A 20,988-nucleotide genomic window follows, 5' to 3' on the forward strand; every position below is an offset into this window, starting at 1 on the left:
TAAGTTTAGGTGACTAACTTCATTTCAGAAAAAACGATATTTTTATTTTTAATCTTTTTCATTTTTGCTAAAAAAAAAATATGTCATATTCAAAGTGAAAATATCATTTTTACTAAAACAAGGCGTATTTGTGAATTATTCATGGAAACTATTGAAAAACTAAAAGTATCATTTTTCTTAAAAGGGAGAGAGTATTTGTGAACGAACCGTTGAAACTATCAATTTTAATGAAACAAGGAGTATTTGTGAACGCTTCGTCGGAACATTTGAAAAAGTAAAAATATCATTTTTCCAGAAATGGAATGAGTATTCGTTGTCAGAACTGTTGAAAAAGTAAAAATATCATTTTTTCTGAAACACAGTGAGCCTCCGGGAACCGACCGTTGGAACTATAGTTTGCACAATGCAAATTTGCTCATTTATGGGTAAAAGATCTTGATGCTAGCTGTTGTGGTCAAGTACTCAAGTTCACTGGGTTCTGGTCTCATACCTCGGTTCCCCGCTCTGGAAAATAAGAGCTAGCAGTTATTAAGGCCTTGCTGCGGCGACTCTAATAACCCAAAAGAGAGGATTCGAGTTCTAGCAGGTGAAACTGGGGCAATCGGGGTTTCCTATTTCGATAATCCAGTGCTCAACTCCCTCGGTCACTTTTTAATATGCCAGTTTTTTTTTCCTGAGAAAATTAAGGAAATTAAGAGAACTAATTATTGAAAGTGGTCCTCTAAACACTTGTCAATAAAAAAAAAGTGAAATGAAATGGTCCTCATGACACTTGTCAGCCAAAGAAATAAGTGAAATGGTCCACATACTACTTGTCATCAAAAGAAGTTAAAAGAAAAGTGGTCCCAAAAAATTAAACTAACATTTAACATTTGACTAAATAGTAAGATCAGAAAAACTGTTCAAGGAAGAAATGTAGGTTACTTTAGGATTGCATCAGTGGTCTTGCTCATTGGTTGCTCGTGGTTCGCAGGTGGATCTTGGGTTGCAGTTGCGCCGGTTCCAACAAGCGTTTCTAAAAAAAGAAGAAAAAAAATGAGGTATTGATAAAAATATTAAATAACTACCAAATCCTGAAAGGTGTGCATAGGTAAGTTTGATGAGGTATATACCGCTCTCACATAAGACCTCATTTTCTGAGATTCTTCTGAACTTGAAATCAGGTTCAGGTGAATCCCATATTAGATCCTCGTCTACTGGAGCAAGGTTTCCTCCTCTGTGCCTTGACGAATGCCTTTTTCTGCTGTATTCAGAAATCAATGTTTAGCAGATGCATATGGTGACATATGTTGTTGTGTTGTCTATGATGCTTAAACTTATAGAACTTGGCTCATGATAATTCTGGTTTCCTCTAACCTTCCTGAAGATAACTGGACTTCTGGTTCCACTAGCAGGAAGACATTTCCGAGTTCAGAGCTTGGAGTGGATCTCTCACTGTCCCCTGTTAATCCACAAACAAGTTATCGTGGCTATATATCTTAGAAGTACAAAGTTCTAATGGTGTCTCTGCTATAAAGGAAGGATGAAGAGTATACCAGAATGTCCAGGAGTGAAAATCATGTTGGCCTCGAGAGATATTGATATTGACATTTTCATTGGCTTCTCAATGGATGGTTGCTTGGAACGAGAAGCTTCAACCTCCTTCTCAGAAGATGCTTGCATGGAACGAGTCCTAACACCAGTGTGCACATCATCAATGAGCTTTATATCCAGAAAATTCGCATGTCAGGCACGGAGTATGTTTTTACTATGAAACATACTAGTAATGGGTGGATTTAACTTACAACAGAATGTCTTGGCATTTGCTTTTCTGCAGATGCTCGCATGGAACGAGTCCTAACACCGGAGTACAGATCTTCAATGGGCTTCATATCCAGAAAATTCGCATGTCAGGCACAGAGTATGATTTTACTACGAAACATACTAGTAACATGTGGATTCCACTTACAACAGTATGTTTTGGCATTTGCTTTTCAGCAGATGCTCGCATGGAACGAGTCCTTACACCGGTATGCACATCTTCAACAGGCTTTGTATCCAGAAAATTCGCATGTCAGGCACAAAGTCTATGTTTTTAATACGAAACAAGTACAGAAATGGATGGATTTGGCTTACCAGATCTGCTGGATTTCTATCAACTCTCTTGTTCACAATTGGTGTGATTGGTTCCGTTAGTTGGGGCTCTAAAGTACTTCCTGAAAATTGACCAGAAGGGGAATTGCGAATCTGGATTCTTCTAGTATACAGATCAAGCAGAGGTTTCGGATAATAGATCTCCGTGGTATGCTTTCCTGCCAACCCCATTACAAGAGCCACGGGAGGGATGTCCATGAGCTGTGCTGTGTTCATTCTAGGGATAGATGTTGCTCGCTGCAAAAACATCGAGTACAAAAGGATTTTTAGCATAAAGACAATACCAGAGTTTCGTATTTTCAGTCATAGATTTTGTGGAAAAAACATTAGAACCTTCCGTCTTTGTACAAGGTCGGAGGTGTCTTTAAGCCAGCTCTCCATTTCGTCATTGCTAATGACAAGATTGGAATCTATAGCAAGCTGTTTGTTTCTGTTTCTTCCCATATTCCCTTTTGGCTTAACCTCGTCCTCTTGTACCTCCTGTTATAGAGTTACATACATACGCGCTTAATTTCACAAAGAATGCAAGTAATTAGATTGGTTTAAAGTGCTTAATACTTACTCACCAGCTGGTTCATGTCATCAACTTCCATAGGGCCTAGAAGTAAGTGGAGGAGAAATCATCAGCTACGACATTCCAGAACAAATGAACTAGGCAGTTGTTTCAATTGTTTAAACTGTTAACCTTGAATTTTTGGTGGTGGTGTAGGAGCAAGTGTAATGGGTATCTCATGAAAACTGAAATTTGTATACACGTCTTCGTCATCCCCGTCAACATCAAACCTGTATGAGACTAGGCAGTCACTGAATGAAATTCTGAAATAAAGCAGTGATGTTTCTTCACAAGTGCAGGAGGGATAGTAGATATCTTGTTACCTCTCAAAGCGATTGAATTGATGTTGCTCTGGTGGAGTGATTTCGACAGGTTCAAGCAATGTAATTTTTTCTCTATTAGCTGAATAAGAAAAATGAGTTTAGTTAATTACATCAGTACTCCCATTCTACGGGAGACTCGTACTTGGAAATTAAAGGGGAAATTACAAGGTACCTTGGTGGTGGTTTTTATCCTCTGGGTGTTTCCCCTCACTAGTAAAACACTCCTCCATCAAGTCCAGTTCCTGCAATAAAAATTAAACAGGCTTTGAGTTGCAGACATATATATACATATTCCATGAAATTAAACAAAGAGACAAAAACAAAATAAGGATTTGGGGCAAAGTTTCTGGCGCAAATATTCTCAATACCAAGTTTAACCCTGAGGAAACATCCAAAATGACCCCATGAATTACAAAGTGGAAGGGCAAAGTATCAAAACAACAGAGATGTGTATTTTTAGGTCATTATCATACCACAGGGAAATAAGCAGCCTTATTGTGCTTGTACTTATAGTTGTTGTTATCACGTGATTGTTCGATCTCAGCTGTATCATCCATTGGATCGTTCTCAGCCATTGTTACTTCATCAAACCTTGAAATCACAGATTAAAATCAATAACACAGAAGAAAATAATAACATAACTATTGAAGACATGGGGGTGCAGTGTAGGTTAACAGTAGAAGTGGTGAAGGTTAAGACATGTGTTTATCCTTAAACCCTGACAGTAAACCGATGCTAACATGCGCCTCTCTCCATGAAAAAACACAAGGAAAGAGATGATGAAGATTAGTTTACTGACTTGGCTTGATTCTTCCCCTTAGGAAGTACATCTTGATCTCCAACTGCTTTTAACTTCCACATGTCATTGATCTCCAACTGCTTTTAACAAAGTAAAGTAAAATTGAAATTCAAAATTAACAATTCAGAAAACTCGAAATAAGTAGGAATCAATGAAGTGTCGTTTACCAGTAATCGAGACGCATCATCTGCAATAAAACGAAAAATCCGAATAACAAGAAATTTAACGGATTAATCACATGATTTGAATCGGCAATTTCAGAGTGAGTTAAGTTGATTACCAAGCAGAAGCTTCACTTTCATCTCATACACTATCACAACCCCACCTGTAAAATTCGGTTGAAAGAATCAGAGTGGAAAAAATAACAGAGTGTGAGAGGAAATTCTACAGACAATGAATCAGAAAACCTTTACCCATTAAAATTTCTGACAATCTCAAAGCCATAGGAACAGAAGGATTCATAATCTCTTGGCTACAAAAACAAAAACCCATTTCACAAATGAACCAAATCAGTAATCCAACAAGATTAAACGGAAAATAAAAGATTCATGTGATATTTTCTCACCATATTTTCACTATATCAAGCTTATCCAGTTCCCTCCTCTTTAGTTTCTTATGCAGAGTGGCCGCCATCCTTTCAAAACAAACAACCAAACCAGAGGAACTTCAATCAAAATAAGAACCCAATTGAGTAATCAACAAATAACAGCCAAGACAAGAAATTATGAGAGAAATTAAAATGAATCACCACACCAGATTTGGCCTAATGGTGCTTTTCTGGCGAGTAGTTGATGAGAGTAAAACATCTTTTCTACCTTTCAATTCTCTGTCACATAGTGATGAAGAATTGATCATCAATAAAACCAGACCAAGAACAATCTTTCTCTCTCTCTCCTTTTTACAGAACTATTATTATAATATATATACTATTACAGTTCTGTGAAAAGCAAATAAGATTGAGTTTGATGTCTGTGAGCTGACTCCACGAGTTAAAAACTCTAAACTGAGTACAGGTGGCAGAATACCAACTGAAGTTGACTTTAGTTGACTTTCTTCTTTTTCTCGTGTGGGTTTCTAGTGGACCCCAATATGATGGAGAAGTATCAAGATTTGATCAACAGCTTGGATTTTCTGATCAACTGTAACTATCTGTTTTGTGTATCTATAAAATAGATAGATGAGAGTAAAAGGCAAAAGTGAAAGCAGCTACACATTTTAATCACTGGGTCTGTTTCTAAACCTCATGTTAAACATTATTACACGTGCATCAACTGTATCTAATTGGCCACCACAATATCTCCACTATTAAAATGAAATTCTAGTCACCAATTTTCCAATTTTAACTCTGCTCTCTTTTCAGCATTTGAGTGATTGGCTGAGCAGCTGAGGCTGTTTACCAATACCAGCATGATATGCTCCGGTTTTGCCAGGGTTATGCACTACATGGGCAAGCCAATAACCTGGTTCTAAATGCTAATACTAATGAGATTCAACCAGTTAGTAGGAATACTGTCATGTGTTTTTCATGTGTCACAGGCTTATATAAACAATAAACAAAGACATTCAACAATTAGAGTACTTGAAAACAATGGAGAGCATAAACAAGACTGAGAAACAACAGATAGTTGTGAAAAGAAGGGTAAAATACGAGTCTCCAGTTGCAATCATGACTAAGAAACAAAATCAAATAAGAACCCAGATTATGGAAGCCTGTTTGAGGAATACTTTTTGATCTTCATTTTTGTAACTGTATTCCTCATCTTCAACTGAATCTAATTTTATTAGAAATTTAGGAGAGTGAAATATTTATGGAAAGTAAAATATATTGATGCTGCCTAAATTATAGGTAATTTTACTTAACAGGTTTACTAGAAATTAAAATTTAATAACCAAATATAGATATTTAGAGTATGTACCTTCATTCTCCTTGGCTTTTGTGACTTCTACCTTAATTTTCTTGCCTTCTTTATAAGGTTGATCACGTAGTTCAGTTATTATCTCATAAGGGGTCAATCTTTTGTCCGCAGCCAACACAACTACACCCTCGTGATCCAACACAATTCCACATCCAGTACCTCCTTCGCCTTCTGGAAAAGCCTTTGGTGGCTCCTGAATGGTTCCCTGCATAGCTATCTCGTTGAAAATTTCTTCAGAGAAGAAGAAACTGGAGCTACAGGGAAAGAGAGAGAGGAGAAATAACTAAAGCAACAAATTTGTAATTACAGTAAGAAAAGAAATCCAATAACAGAGACAGAGTATCATTTTTCTGACAGTACATCACTCATTGGTTATAGTGCATCACTGTTAAATCTTTAGAAAATCGAATTCAGAGTATAAACTTCAAATCACAATACAATATCATTACCAAAATCAATGAATGAAACAAGATGAGTTTCCATCTAAATCTTAGTTCTAGTCGTGATTTATGCTTTCGCATAAGAAAAGTTTTCTGAAAACTCAGGGTTTTTAGAACCAAAAACTTGGATTTCACGGTGAAGAACTACCTGCTAGTAACAATAATCACACCTTCAATCACCTTGAGAAACTATGTTTGGAGAAGAAAATATCTGAGAGTCACTTCTCTGACTCCAGCATTAAGCTTTTATGATTTGAACTTTCTTTCTAGTTTTTCCTTTTCTTATTAATGTACTTATGATTAATACCTTATAATTATTTTTTCCTTTTCTTATTAACAATAATCACTCCCCTAAAGTTCTAATACCTATAACTTAGGCAGAATCATAAGTACATTAAGAGCAAGGGCTCTATGGGGTTGAAACTTTCTTTCAAAACGAAAGAGTTGATCAAATTTCATCAAATTAGGTCATACTATGGGTAGAGGGTAACCCCCTTTCACCTCAAACTCAGTTGATCAAATTTCATCAAATTAAATCATACTATGGGTAGAGGGTAACCCCCTTTCACCTCAAACTCAGTCAGCTTCTCTTTCTTTCGATTGAAAAAGTACATGAAAGTCTTCCCTACCCGGCTAACAATTTGCCGTTTGTAATAAATATAAGAAAAACGGCAAGCGGTTTGCCGTGAATAAGTAGAATGAAAATTAAAGGGGAACCGTTCACCGTTTAAGTTGTTATTCTCTTCAAACGGTTTATAATTCCCCGTATGTATATATGCTAAAAGGACGGAAGCTGCAAGTTTGGGCTTTTCCCAAGTGATATATGCATGTTTGGATCCTTTTCATAAAAGAAAAAAATGGAGAACAGTTTCCCTGCTGTTTAGTTCTTTTGCAAAACGGGTAATCGTCTCCCGTGTAGTCTCTCCACACTCTATCCCATGGGTGATTTTTCACTCATTCAGAACAAGAATCCTCCATTTCGAAAGGGATTGACTCATTTAAAGTCTATCCCATAGCCCTTGATCTAATAAGAAAAGGAAAGATTAGAAAGAAAGTTCAAACCATAAAAGCTCAAGGCTGGAGTCAGAGAAGTGGCTCTTAGATATTTTCTTCTCCAAACATAGTTTCTCAAAGTAATTGAAGGTATGATTATTGTTACTAGCAGGTAGTTCTTCACCGTGAAATCCAAGTTTTTGGTTCTAAAAACCCTGAGTTTTCTAGAAAACTTTTCTTCTGCGAAAGCATAAATCACGACTAGAACTAAGATTTAGATGGAAACTCATCTTGTTTCATTCATTGATTTTGGTAATGATATTGTGTTGTGATTTGAAGTTCATACTCTGAATTCGATTTCCTAAAGATTTATCAGTGATGCACTATAACCAATGAGAGATGTACTGTTAGAAAAATGATACTCTGTCTCTGTTATTGGATTTCTTTTCTTACTAGTAATTACAGATTTGTTGCTTTAGTTATTTCTCCTCTCTCTCTTTCCCTCTAGCTCCAGTTTCTTCTTATCTGAAGAAATTTTCAACAGGATAGCTATGCAGGGAACCATTCAGGACCCACCTAAGGCTTTTCCAGAAGGCGAAGGAGGTACTAGATGTGGAATTGTGTTGATCACGAGGGTGTAGTTGTTTTGGCTGCGGTCAGAAGATTGACCCCTTATGAGATAATAACTGAACTACGTGATCACCCTTATAAGGAAGGAAAGAAAATTAAGGTAGAAGTCAAAATAGCCAAGGAGAATTAAGGTACATACTCTAAATATCTATATTTAATTATTAAATTTTAATTTCTAGTCTTAAACCTGTTAAATAAAATTACCTATAATTTAGGCAGCATCAAAATATTTTACTTTCCATAAATATTTCACTCTCCTAAAGTTCTAATTTTATTCCTCATCAAAATATTTTTTGCAACTCTAATATCATAACAATAACAGTCTAACAGCAAACACTTCTGAGAGCAAAACACAAACTTCTCATAAAACATCAAAATACTAGATGGTGAAAGAAAACGTTTTCTTGTAGAGGTGCTACCAGTGGTTTTCTTATCAACTAAGCACGCAGCATGATTCAAATGAAACTAAAAAACTAAAGGGCATACCATACAGGTCAAATGAAAATTTTCGACTTGAGTGGAATTGAGAAAAGTATCTCAAGATGACAAATACGATCATCATTTTCACAAAGGTCTGGGTCTATTAAAAGATGCAGGAAGAATGTGAAGATAATGACCAAATTCGTCATCTTCATTATCGAACCTCACTTGATTCATGCGATTGTAGCACCATACAGAAACAGATATACTCATATACATTGATTTGGATGCAAATCTATACTAAAATGAGAGAGTACAACATACCCACTTTGGAGTTGGCATAAGATGTGTACTGTCAGCTAAGCTAGGTGATAGCCTGTTTGGAATAGGCTCATCTCAACCCCCTAGTAATCTACTTAACTTTCAGAGCTAGTCTCTAGTCGAACACCCTAACTGTAGTGGCACTCATGTTTCAACTGCAACCTACCAGAACGCAACCATAACTTAGTTGCTCCACAGTACAAGATTATCAATAATCATAAAATTCACATAATCACAGTATTAAGTCTGATAGCCTGTTGGAAAAGGCTTATTATCTCAACCCCTTGGTGCCTTCACTTTTAGAGCCAGTCTATAGTCGACTACCCTAATTGCAGTGACACATCATGTTTCAACCTGAAACTGCCACAACATCACTATAACCTAGTTACTATGCAGTACAAGACTACCAATAACCATAAAATTCAACCAATCACAGTTTAAGTCAGATAGCCTATTGGAACAAACATATCTCAACCCCTTGATACTCTCCTTCAATTTTGGAGCTAGTCTCTAGTCGAATTCCCTGATTGTACTTACACACTCATCATGCTTCTAAGTTCAAACTGAATCAACCACAACTTGACTGTGACCTAGTTACTACACGGTACAAAACTCGCAAAAATTCAGTCAACCACAATATAAGTCTGATAACCTGTAGGAGTTGACCTATCTCAACAGCTTGGTACTCTCCTTCACTTTTGGAGCTAGTCCATAGTCAAACATTCCTGATTCCAGTGACACACTCATCGTGCCGCAAAGTGAATCCACCACAACTTGACTAGAACCTAGTTACCACACTGTACAAGACTAGCACAAATTCACACCATCGCAGTACAAGTCTTTACACTCCAATCATACATATAATGTACAAAAATCTATAATGCCACAATTTGTACAGCTGTATAGTGTTTAATTTTTCATTCCTCAGATTCAGGATACTTAGACAGTGGATTTTTCTATCGATAAGTTGAAGAATTGAACACTTACATTTTGTAAGGATCAGCTCCAGTATACCCAGTTGGTTTAGCTAAAGGTACCAAAACCTATACAGGAAATATGAAATCACAAATTCAATCAAAAAAAAAAAACAATTCAGTAGACATATGAATCGAATCGAATCGAATCAAATGGAATCAAGGACGAATTTACCTCACGATTTACGCCGAATATAGGACATTGACGACCAATCATATCATGCCAAACAGTTCTTTGCTACAAATCACACACAAAATTAAAATCGAAATAAATTTCAATTTCGGTTTGAATCAACAAGAGATTTTGTTTAGGTTTAGGGTTCGTTTGAGATACTTACGGAATGATATTGACCCATTTTGCTCATGGGAACTGTGTCTCCAGGTCTGTAAGCAACTGAAATCGAAGCTAAACACAAGAATGAACAGATGAGGATGGATAATGAGGTCGTAATCTGAACTCTGAAACTCGTCGCCATGATTTGGGAATTTTTCTTCAGAAAATCTCTTTCTATCAGAGTCAAGAAGAAGAAGAATATCTCTCTCTCTCTCCACTAGGCTAAAGAATGAGAAAATTTTGTTAAGGGCACCCAAACATTTGTTAACTGTTAACCACGTGACTCAAATCTTGCACCAACTCTGGCCAAAGCACGCCCAATGCCTCAAAACCAGAGTACTTGCCCTCACAAGTCTACACGGTCCTACCTCCGTTTCAGAAAAAATGGTACTTTCATAGGGGTTAGTCCTCGAGTGATTTCGGGGGAGTTGAGTGTATTTTAAATATCAGGGATTTTGAGAGAGTTTGAGAGAGTGTAGGGAGTTTGAGAGAGTTTTGTATTTTTGAGTTCAGGGAGTTTGCGGAGTGTAGGGAGTTTGAGAGAGTTTATTAGAGGGAGTTTGGGGGAGTTTGAGAGAGTTCACTCCTAACTCATTCTCTTTTAAGAAACAATAAACCCTTATTTGCAAATAACATTGATCTTTAATCAAAAGAAAAAAATAAATGAAAATGATCATATCTCTGTATCAATAGTATGTTATTTTGTGCAACGAGATGATTTTTTTTCCCTTCAATTTAACGGTCTCCATACAATTCTAACTCCCTTTGTTCACGAACATTTTCCCACATATCATCCGCTATACTCTTTCACCGTGCATTAGCTTCTTGACGTTGTTGTTCTTGAGTTTGTTGTGTCAAAATTTCATCGTCATTTACAAGTATTAACACGCAGAGCTACTTAGCCAAATTGTTAATCAAAGAAAATCCCTTAGCAACTCGCAACAAAAGCACCGTATGAATTGGCTAAAACACGCCAATACGGAATGAAGTACGCCACTGTATTGAACTTTGGCATATATAATAGAAGAGAAGTATGTGTCTAAATAAGAGGACTTAACAAGTGATAGTGATTCTCAATGACACCCATGCAAAGTAGCAAGCCAATTAATGCATGATGACATAACAAATTATGAAGATAGCTGTAAAGGAATTCTGTTTCACCGAAACACAGTTTCAGATTGTCCAATCTTTGCAGTACTAATACTCACCTGATCCTCTTTAATTTTTTTTGGTACACTTAGAACTCAATATTCCACAACACACTCAAAAATCATAGCCTTCCAACGGTTCATTAAAAAGATACATTACTCAGAACCCGACTATTTTCAATATGTGCATACAGAATTCAGTTCCGGATTTCTCACACTTTGATGTACCAAAAGTGATCAGAACTTCATGAAATTCCTACAATACGTAACCTTCATATATACAAACATCATACTAAAATTTCAGCTTTGTCCGATAAGCGGAGAATGAGATAAATAGGAATCAGTCCCCTATTCGGGATTTAAACTCATCGGACCATAGTCATATATTGTGCAAGCTTTGCAGTAGCAAACGTGACCTGATCCGCGTGAAAATTTTACTGTACTTCTATAACAAGGTAAACTACGACATACTCAAATTTCATCATATTCCAACGGTTGAATTTAAAGATAACATTATAATCAAATCATGCAATTTCTTACCAATATCTTTTGAACCACAAACTAGGGTTTTGACAGAGAGAGAGTACCCACAAAAAAAACTATACACACAATCAAAATAAACAATCATGGAGATCAAAGATATGAAAAACAATCAAAATAGTACACAAATCAAACTATTATAAACAATTATGGAGATCAAAGAAGAAAAAAACATACCTGGAAAAAAAACGTTTCCTCTTCTTTCTCCTATGGTTTTCTACGCACCAAACTCCTCCCAAATCTCTACTCTTTTGAGAGATTTGTTGTGAGACCAAAATACACTAAAAACTCCTTCGAACTCCCCAAAGAAACCAACTCCCTAGTATTGTAGGGTTTTATGACTAACAGGGAGTTCAAGAGCTTTTTTTAAACTCCCCAGCGACTAACAGGTGTTTTCTAGAGAGTTTAGGAGACTCCTCTAAACTCCCCCACGACTAATGGAGATTTGGAGAGACTCCCCCAAACTCCCTCAGGACTAACAGGAGAAAACCTAAATACATTAAAATCTCTCGAACTCTCCCACGACTAACCCCCTGTAAGTTTTTAATTTTTGCCTCCTTTTGCAGGAGAAATGATATTTTTATTATTATTTTTTATTTTTGCCTTGAAATAAGTCAATGGAAAAAAAATGAAAGTATCACTTTTTTTGGAAATGGAGGGAATAACAAAGAACCGTCCATTTGTAAATATGCTCATTTCATTTATGGGTAAAAGATCTTGAATGATTTTTTTAGGGACCATGGTTTTATTAGGTCACCTTCCCTATAATGATATAGTGTGTCCTAAAACGTTGAAATGACTAACCTACCGTTAACCTAATTTAATTTAAAACCAACCTAATAACCAGATATATATAACCACCATCTCCTCCCACCACCACCGCCCACCACGGCCGATTACCACCACCACCTCCTCCGATTATCACCACCACCAACCACCGATTACCACCACCACCGCCCACCATCGCCGATTACCACCACCACCACCTCCGATTATCACCACCACCAACTACCGATTACCACCACCACTTCCTCCCACCACCACCACCACCGCCTATTTAAGAAATGTAACAACATCAATGCAATCACAATTAAGTTCTGTTACATGATAATTTTATCGAGTATAAAAGACGCCAGCCGCAGCCTGATTCTGCCATGGGACCACTCCGGAGGTATTTTCCAACAAACTCTTCACTTTAATTTGATTTTGATTGCTTCAATCGAATAGAAATCATCAAAATAGGGTTTTAGTAGGAGTTACAGAGTCATGTTCGGTTAGGCCGATTTTCCAAAAAAACATAGTTTACTAACCGAACTTCTGGAAAATGAAGAACACGAAGAACAATTCGGTTCTATTGGATTTAAAACTAAGTCACCGAACTCTCTGTTCTGTTGTTTCGCAAAAAAAATTAAAACTACAAAGTAACCGAACTCCACCCTTAGAACCGAAAAAAAAAACAAATCCAGTCTAACCGAACTGTGTTGTTGTGGCCACTATCTTGAGTTCCAAAATAACCGAACTTAGCCAACAGAGTTCGGTTTTTTCGCAAAAAAATTTAAAACTATAAAGTAACCGAACTTAGCCAATAGATGCTGGAACTTCAATTTTTTTTGTTTGTTAAGTTCGGTAACTTCACAATTTTATTGCAGAAACCGAACTCAAAGTTCCGTTGGTTAGCTGTTAGGTTCAAGTTTGCGAAAGAACCGAACTTTGTAAACTTATATACTCTTATATTACGTAAAGTTCGGTTAGATCAAAAGTGCATGCAGTTTGTGAACCAACCAAACTTTGTACACCAAAGTTCGGTTAGTTGAGAACCAGCCGAACATAACGCTGTAACTCCTAGATATTCTATTATTAGAGATTTCGGTAACCTGCGTGTTTGGAACAAGTAACCGAACTACACTTTCATATGAGTTCGTTTACTTGTTCGTCTCACGGGGCAACCGAACTACAGCTTCAGATGACTTCGGTTACTTGTTCTTCATATAAAGTAACCGAACTACAGCTTCAGATGAGTTCGGTTACTTGTTCTTCATATAAAGTAACCGAACTGTTCAAAATCCAGTTCAAATCCGGATCATTTTGAAGATTAACAAATATTCTAGGAGAGGATGGAGATGAAGAATCAGATGAGTTTTCATCATTTGAATACTGAAACTTAGTGAATTGGAAAAAAAATCTATTTTCCATGTTTTTCTCCTTCATCTTCTCTAACTCTACTCTCTCAATAATTCTACTCAACTGATAATAAACCCATCTTTTAATTTAATCTCACTAATTATTTTTAACTAAATCATTCACTAATCATCACCCAAAATTAATCTGGAGGAAAATTTAGGTATTAATATAAATATCTAGGTAAGGGGTGACCTAGATTTACTTTTAATGTCTTTACCCAAAATAAAACCATGGTCCCAAAAAGAACCATGGGCCCAAAAAATCGTTCAAGATCTTGATGCTATTTGCTGTGAAGTTTATTTGATTATGGTTCAGATAACTCGATTTCCTGCTATGGATGATGAGAGCTTGCAGCTGTTGAGGCCGCCAAATCAAATGACCCAAAAGAGTGGATTGGGGTTCTGGCCTGTGATACTGGGCTTCGTGTTTCAACAACCCGGTGCTCAAACCTCCCCACAGGTTAAGCGGCGTACCTTAATTAGTGGTTGAAAATTATGGAAGAAAATAAAAAGTGAATCAATAGACGACGACACTGGAATTTCAATCTTGATTTACTGCAACTTGTAATTCGTGTAATACAGGATTTTTTCGTTTTCACTTTCGAATGACAGGCATTACCATACATAGATGCATTCCCTTAATGATTCATAAACTAGTAAAAGAGTGATACAAGTAAAGGTAATAAACAAAATTTGATGTATATACCCGTGCCAATAAAGGTATTCCAAAGCCCTCAATGTTTCTTTAAGGATAGTAGCGATTCTTCAAATCCATCTTAATATGCAATCTTCATAAGGTGTAGACAAAAACCTTCAGCCATTAACATTCATTGTTCAACAACAAACGAATAGAACGCCTTGGTTACATTCAGAAAATCTATTAAATCATCGTTTGTGAGCAGAGATATGCCAACCTTTTCTGCAGATCTAACACATCGGATAAACTGCAAAGAGACATATGATCTGATGAGGTCAGGTGTTAGATCGAGTGAACCGCCAATTCTTCCTTCAGACAAAGTTCAGCATAGATGAAGACATGCTACTGATTCACCTGGCTGAGAAGAATAAGTGGAAATATTACGTGAAAAGACCGGTGCCATGTTTTTGAAGCTCAACGACTCTTCATTCATCACATCATGGGATTCACCAGACTTCAAAACATTTTCGTCACAGGACTTTGAAACAGTTCATGGAAATTTTAATTTTGTAGGATCCAATGAAGATGGAAATTTTATTAAGAAAACTTCAAATGTAATTATGAACTCCATACACATGAGACACATTAGCGAGCAACAACAATGTTAGATTTAAAGAAAATATTTGCAGTATTCTGAAAAGGTCATGGACTTTGCAGGAAAGAGTAAAGTTGGGACTAGGATAAAGAAGCATACGGCATTGAATTCCAGAACTAGAATGGTCTAATATGACCTGCACCAACCTATTCTATGTTCTCGTGTTATTTATTAACAAATAAAGACAAACTTCAGTACCTGTTCAAACAATAATGCGTTATAGCAGTATCAAAACACTAGACATAAACATAAACAACTATTAACAAATTGGATCCTTGAAAGTTTATAAGCATATGTAATCAGGGTCCCCATCTTTATCATTAATTTCAATTCACTGCATTACTGTTTTATCTGCTTTGCCTAATTCTTTCAGCGAAACTAAAGTGTTTTTGTGAAGGCATACTTGAACACCATCATCCTTGAACTCCAAAAGATGTTTCCAGATTGGAGTTTTAATAGAGCAGCTGCTGAGATAATAAGGACTATAACCTATAACACGTTCGCTCTTCCTAAGGGTTAATAATTCGTGATCATCGTTGTCAGCGAACCTACCCTCTTTACTCCAAACCAATGACTCTCCATCTTTCATGTTTTTTAATATCCACAAGTCATACAATTCATCTCCTGGAACACTCAAGCAGAAAGACACATTCTTATCCCCTATTATACTATATTTCCAATACAGGTCTGGTGGTGGGGGAAGTTTTTTCTCGCAAAACTTTTCCTCAGCCAAATCAAAGATAGCGATCTTATCGAATACAGCATCTACCCAATATAGTGCTCCATTGGCAAAGACACCAGGACTAGTCCAAGTATAGCTACTGAATTCAGAATTGACCTTCCCAAGGTTTCTCCATCCACTGCCACTGCCTAGCGTGAATATACGGACTTTTACAAACCCAGTCGTCTTCGAGGGATATATTCCCACAACTTTGTATTCATTGGTTGAAGAAACATAAACAAAGCGATACCTGTTACTGTTACTCATACTCTTAAAGCTATACCTGTTGTTACTCTTACCCTTACTATCCGGAAGCATCGCAAATTCCTTAGTGATGGGGTTGCAAATACAAATAGATCGCTCAACATAAAGACAGATCAAGCTATTAATGGAATCAATCAATATAGTCATGCTTTTTTTCTCGGAACGGAGAGGTTATATTCATCATCCTAATTCTCTGAATGGCGTCGTCGTTCTCATTATATTCTACATAATAAAATCTTTTAGGCCCTAAGTTATTAATCAAAACAATGAAACCCAACATACCAGAATCATCAGTAGAATCCTTATGACGATGAAAATGCATCATGGAGAATGATGGATGATGTGAAATAAGATTATTCCAATCTGTGCAAACTGATTTGCATTCCAGAACAGATTCAGTGGGTACTCTGCTTAATATGTCCACTGTAATCTCCGCTGGTTGTCTTTTGAAGTGATCCATGAAACTCTTTCAAAGAGAAGAAATCTTAGGGTTTCATAAATATTGGGATTTCGCGAAGAGAAATTAGGGCTGGAAAAGCGTAAAGCTAAAAATAAAAAAATAAAAAATAAAAATACTAGTTTATATATGAGGAGAGGAATGGTTTGTTATCTTTACACACGGATTTTATATTTTGGCACCCATATACACTTCATTTCTCTACAGTGTGGTTGTCCATTTAGTTTGACTTACATTTCTCCAATAATCATGTGAAAATATCATTTTTCTTGAAACAGACGGAGTGTTTGTGAACAGTACTATTGTTGAGTCTGATGACCTGAAAGAGCCTGAGATACCGGGGCAATCGGGGTTGCCTGTCTGGTGCTCAAACCAACCCTACAAAGATAGTGATTGAGCAGCATACATTAATGGTTGAAAATGATGGAGGAAAAATAAAAGTGACAGAATCTTGATCAGGGAGAATCCATACACCTGATTTTGGATCTTGATTTACTGCAACTTATCACTCGTGTAAAACTGGACTTTTTGGTTTTTAATTTTGACTGAGACATTATCATACATTACAATACGTGTTGTTTATAGAAGAACCACCACATATACAGAGATCTACATTTGCATTATTACACTCGTACACACTGACGTACCCCGAAAAATGATGGGTAATAACACTAAATAAGAGAATGAGTGACTGTGAAGGGAGTGAAGATGTACATCTTACAGTCATGGGACTCGACTTCAACGCTGAATTTCGACACTGCATTTCCCGGTATGTCTTCATGCTGGCAATAATTTTACAACGAAGTAATGTAAGCTGCAAATGGCATAAAGCGAAAGCAGTTTGTATGGTTTAAGGAAATGTTAATCTGGAGAGGAATTTCTTACCTTCCATAAATCTCTTACAGAAACACTGGATCTCGATTCAAGGCCTAGTGCTTCCCATTTGGCAGTGATGATAACAGTTTCAGGGCATCGGTTCCAAAGGGCAACTACTAATCTTTTTCCAGATAAAGGACCTGCCCAAACCTGGAGCAAGAGGAACATAGTCAGTTATAGAACATGAATCAAGAATGTCGTGTCTAAGACTCTAAAAGTTAGGATCAAAGGTTGGAAAGAAGTATTGACAATGCTGCATTCATAGAGAGAAAAAGCACCTGATTGCATTTCCCCGGTCCTTCAACAGACACTTTCCTACCCTGAACACCCAGATGGTCTGCAAATCAAAATGAAAATAGGACAAGAATAAGGGCTTCAGCATTACTCTTTTAAGAAAAAGGAAAAAGAAAAAAAAAAATCCATGTTTTAACAACTATGTAATGTCTGTCTGTTATGTGGAGGGTTTAGCAAAATTGGAAGTCAGAAAGTTAACTTCGGAGGATGTTACCTTGGTTTACTGCAATAACCTCCTCATTACTTAGAAGCTCAAATGTTTCTGCAGTCATGTTTCTTACATCACAACCTACCAGAAGAGGAGCCTACAGACATGCAACCTTAAAGTTTAGTACAAAAACACAGAGAACAACTGCACATATTACGACCGTTACCAGTTAGTTTATCGTCCTTCATAAGCTTATTCTCATCAGTTAGTTGTCATTTTCCTAATTCAGATAAAAATGTGAATACTGCTTATGAGTCATGACAGCTGATAATGTCTAGAGACAGAACAGTTTCAAATGTAAGAGAGCAAATAAATAAAAAACACTTGGGATTGTGCTAGAGAACCTTCATCAAAGCCCATATACTAAAATGTGCACGATATTCTTGGTAAGTCATGCCTCCGTTACCAACTTCCAACATATCCGGATCTGCCAAAAGGTTGCCGAATAAAACATGAAAGTCAGCCAAAATTCAGTATTACTATCTGACAGAAACATTAATAGGAACGATCCAATAGTTGGCTTTAGATATAGTGATTTAAGTTCTTACCATTCCATCCACCAGGTCCAGCATAAGCAGCCCACTTGTCATTCAGATCAGCAATGGTGGTCATACTACACATCAAGAAACAGGCTTCATAAGTACCAGAATAAGACATTACCAAGTCAGTTAAAATGAATTCGAAGTTCAAACTTCGAACCTTGCCCATGAATCATTAATATCCTCTGTTGTTCTCCAACTATTTCCAACTTTTCCTGCCCAGAGTGCAGGGTCATTCACTCCCCTACCAAAGGAACAACATAATCAGATTCACCAAGGTCGTGCTCCGAGGGGTAAGAATAAACTTGAGAAAACTGGTGCAAATAAAAGTGAGCATATTAATACCATTCACAAAGTGAGTAGAAAATTCTGCGACCTGTGTCATTTAAGGCTTCACGCATTGGGGGGTACCTGTAAATGGAAGAAATTTATCAATCACGGAGTTACTAAAACTTCCTATAACAACTCTTAAAAATTTACATAGATAAGGAACCAACCGTTCCTGTGGTTCGATCCCAAGATTGAAACAGTTGTCATACTTCAAATAGTCGACACCCTGAAAAGAATCAAATGTTAAACATAAAGTCAAAATCCAACATCAAATACTGAGTCTAATATTCATAAACTGCGAAATCCAAGTAAAGCCAAGTACTCCATATCGAGAAATACATCTGTTAAAGAAACCAGAATTCTTACCCAAGATGCAAAAAGTGACGCATCAGCATTTTCATGGTATAGTGATCCCGGTCTAACTTCACATGTAAAAACCCTGGAAGTTCAACTTGGGTCAGACTAGAGTGAAAAGAAAAAAAGTATAGGAGCAAAAAAACCACGGCGAACTAAGCATCAATCACATCCTTGAAAAAAAAACAATCAACTCTTAAATTGGTATTACAGAAACTTACCCAGCATCAGAATAGATACCCAGCTTAAGGCCCTTCCCATGTATGTAGTCCGCAAGAGCTTTGATCCCAGACGGAAAATTCTTCGGATCAGGGACTAATTCACCCTGTATAACCAACCAATATATTTCAAAACGACAAAAAAAGATAAAACAGCAAAAATCACTAATCATTCGCTTATTTTGTTATGAAGATGAATTGAATGAGCACTATAGACTGGCAAGAGGGTGTGCCTGCTCTTTCATAGGAATTGGTTCAGACTTCAGACACTTGTCTGGCGATTGTCAGAATACGAGAACCAAAATATCCAGCACCCACAAGTCAAACAACGGAGTTAGATCAACAAGAAAATGGCTGTCCTCTACCACGACTGATTTTGAGGTACCAATATGGACATAATAATACACTTACATGATATAATCTTTGGACACAAATTGCGATACATACAGAAAAATTCTAAATGAATCACAAATTCACACCATCTTAAGAGCACTAAAAAGACATTTCAAGAGATATCCCCAATATGTTTGGGAAACTCAACACACATAAATACACAAGAATCAGCAAAATGATGACTTTTCGGCAACACAAAAAATGACAAGATATCAACAGCATACCTTTGAACTCCTAGAGAGGGCAGACCAGCAATCATCTGTGCCACAAAAAATCAAACATTTAGTCCACATCTAATGCATTAAAAACTTAAAGAGTCTTTGCAAGAAAATCATTACCTATATTAACATAAGTATAACCCAATTTAGCCAATCCAATATCAACAAGTGCATCAGCTGTTTCCTTTATCAGTGTTTCATTTATATTACAAGCAAAGAAATTCCAACTATTCCACCTGCAATTCATAACAACAAACCAATTTTCCAATTCAATACCAAATCATATGAAAAACACATGCAATCTCTAAATTAAAGAAATTAGAAGGTGGGTTTTTTATTACTAACCCCATCTGTGGTGTTTGAGCTAATCCATTGTTGAGTTGAAGTTTTCCATATAGAGATGTATCGAAGATGTTGTAGTTTTTGGTGGATGGTGTAGAAATTGGTAATACACGAAGAGATGCAGAGAGTATTATGGAAGAGAGTAGAGTCAGAATTGTTAGATGCAGAGTAATGGGGGAGAAGAAGAAGAAGAAGAAGATTAGTTTGACTTCAGCCATTTTTTTGTTTCTTTCTTTCAGCTGAAAGTCTGAGACAGAAGAAAGAAGAAGAAGAAGGTTGGACTTGGATAATATATAATATTAGGATTTATATTTACTTTAATTAATCCTGTTTAAACAGATTATCTCTCTTTTCTTTTTCCTTTTACATTTTCGAATAATCTCTCTCATTTATCAAAAACTACTAGATTTTGTGCCCGTGCTACGTTCGGACGGCTTCGCAAACTTGGTTCACCAATTCAATGTACAACTACAAATATCAACCAACCATAGAAGTAATGGTTCTTTTCCTTTGAATCATTTTTTGATTTGGTAAAGCTCGGCTTCGCCTCGCCCCGTGCAGATATGATTTGGGAAAGCTCGGCTTTGGCTTCGCCTCGCCCCGTGCAGATATGTAGGTAAAGCTTGGCTTTGGCTTCACCTCGCCTCGCCCAGTCCCGATATGATTTCGTAAAACTAACAACAGTAACTTTTCCCTTATCAGCCTTCCCTTTCAAGACGTAAGAACTGCACAAACTTGAACTGCATAATGAAAAACGGTTGCACCATCCTAACCACAT

At 36.7% G+C, this 20,988-nt stretch overlaps 3 protein-coding genes across 8 annotated transcripts; all 3 read right to left on the reverse strand.

Annotated features, from left to right (window-relative positions):
• Positions 1-323: 323 nt before the first annotated feature.
• LOC113283715 (sister chromatid cohesion 1 protein 1-like) lies at positions 324-10,013 on the reverse strand. Of its 6 annotated transcripts, none has more exons than XM_026533042.1 (22): positions 9,841-10,013; positions 9,678-9,740; positions 9,516-9,571; positions 4,374-4,442; positions 4,222-4,280; positions 4,089-4,133; positions 3,976-3,995; positions 3,809-3,885; positions 3,483-3,600; positions 3,182-3,251; positions 3,010-3,088; positions 2,819-2,916; positions 2,700-2,731; positions 2,467-2,613; positions 2,116-2,370; positions 1,949-2,029; positions 1,785-1,865; positions 1,536-1,701; positions 1,357-1,441; positions 1,113-1,240; positions 925-1,015; positions 325-504 (listed from the first exon to the last, which is right to left on the reverse strand). In XM_026533042.1, the coding sequence occupies exons 1-22, from the start codon at positions 9,976-9,978 to the stop codon at positions 420-422; spliced, it is 2,043 nt and encodes a 680-aa protein (XP_026388827.1). In that variant the 5' UTR covers positions 9,979-10,013; the 3' UTR covers positions 325-419. The 6 variants fall into 6 exon arrangements, 5 of the variants coding, with proteins under 5 accessions (XP_026388830.1, XP_026388827.1, XP_026388826.1 ...); XM_026533041.1 differs by having other exon boundaries at positions 327-504; positions 1,113-1,243; XM_026533043.1 differs by lacking the exon at positions 325-504 and adding an exon at positions 519-673 and having other exon boundaries at positions 1,113-1,243.
• Positions 10,014-14,319: 4,306 nt separating this feature from the next.
• On the reverse strand, positions 14,320-16,502 carry LOC113278181 (putative F-box protein At1g19160). The gene is made up of 2 exons (XM_026527086.1): positions 14,619-16,502; positions 14,320-14,515 (listed from the first exon to the last, which is right to left on the reverse strand). Exon 1 carries the CDS (start codon positions 16,126-16,128, stop codon positions 15,328-15,330), a length of 801 nt encoding a protein of 266 aa, XP_026382871.1. The 5' UTR covers positions 16,129-16,502; the 3' UTR covers positions 14,320-14,515; positions 14,619-15,327.
• Positions 16,503-16,893: 391 nt separating this feature from the next.
• LOC113283717 (alpha-galactosidase 3-like) lies at positions 16,894-20,467 on the reverse strand. Its single transcript, XM_026533047.1, has 14 exons — positions 20,214-20,467; positions 19,989-20,104; positions 19,875-19,909; positions 19,261-19,364; positions 19,052-19,124; positions 18,853-18,911; positions 18,701-18,766; positions 18,516-18,599; positions 18,365-18,429; positions 18,161-18,243; positions 17,823-17,913; positions 17,593-17,651; positions 17,324-17,464; positions 16,894-17,220 (listed from the first exon to the last, which is right to left on the reverse strand). The coding sequence occupies exons 1-14, from the start codon at positions 20,426-20,428 to the stop codon at positions 17,110-17,112; spliced, it is 1,302 nt and encodes a 433-aa protein (XP_026388832.1). The 5' UTR covers positions 20,429-20,467; the 3' UTR covers positions 16,894-17,109.
• Between the last annotated feature and the right edge of the window lie 521 nt (positions 20,468-20,988).

The sequence above is a fragment of the Papaver somniferum genome, chromosome 5 (assembly GCF_003573695.1).
Source record: "Papaver somniferum cultivar HN1 chromosome 5, ASM357369v1, whole genome shotgun sequence".
NCBI lineage: Eukaryota > Viridiplantae > Streptophyta > Magnoliopsida > Ranunculales > Papaveraceae > Papaver > Papaver somniferum.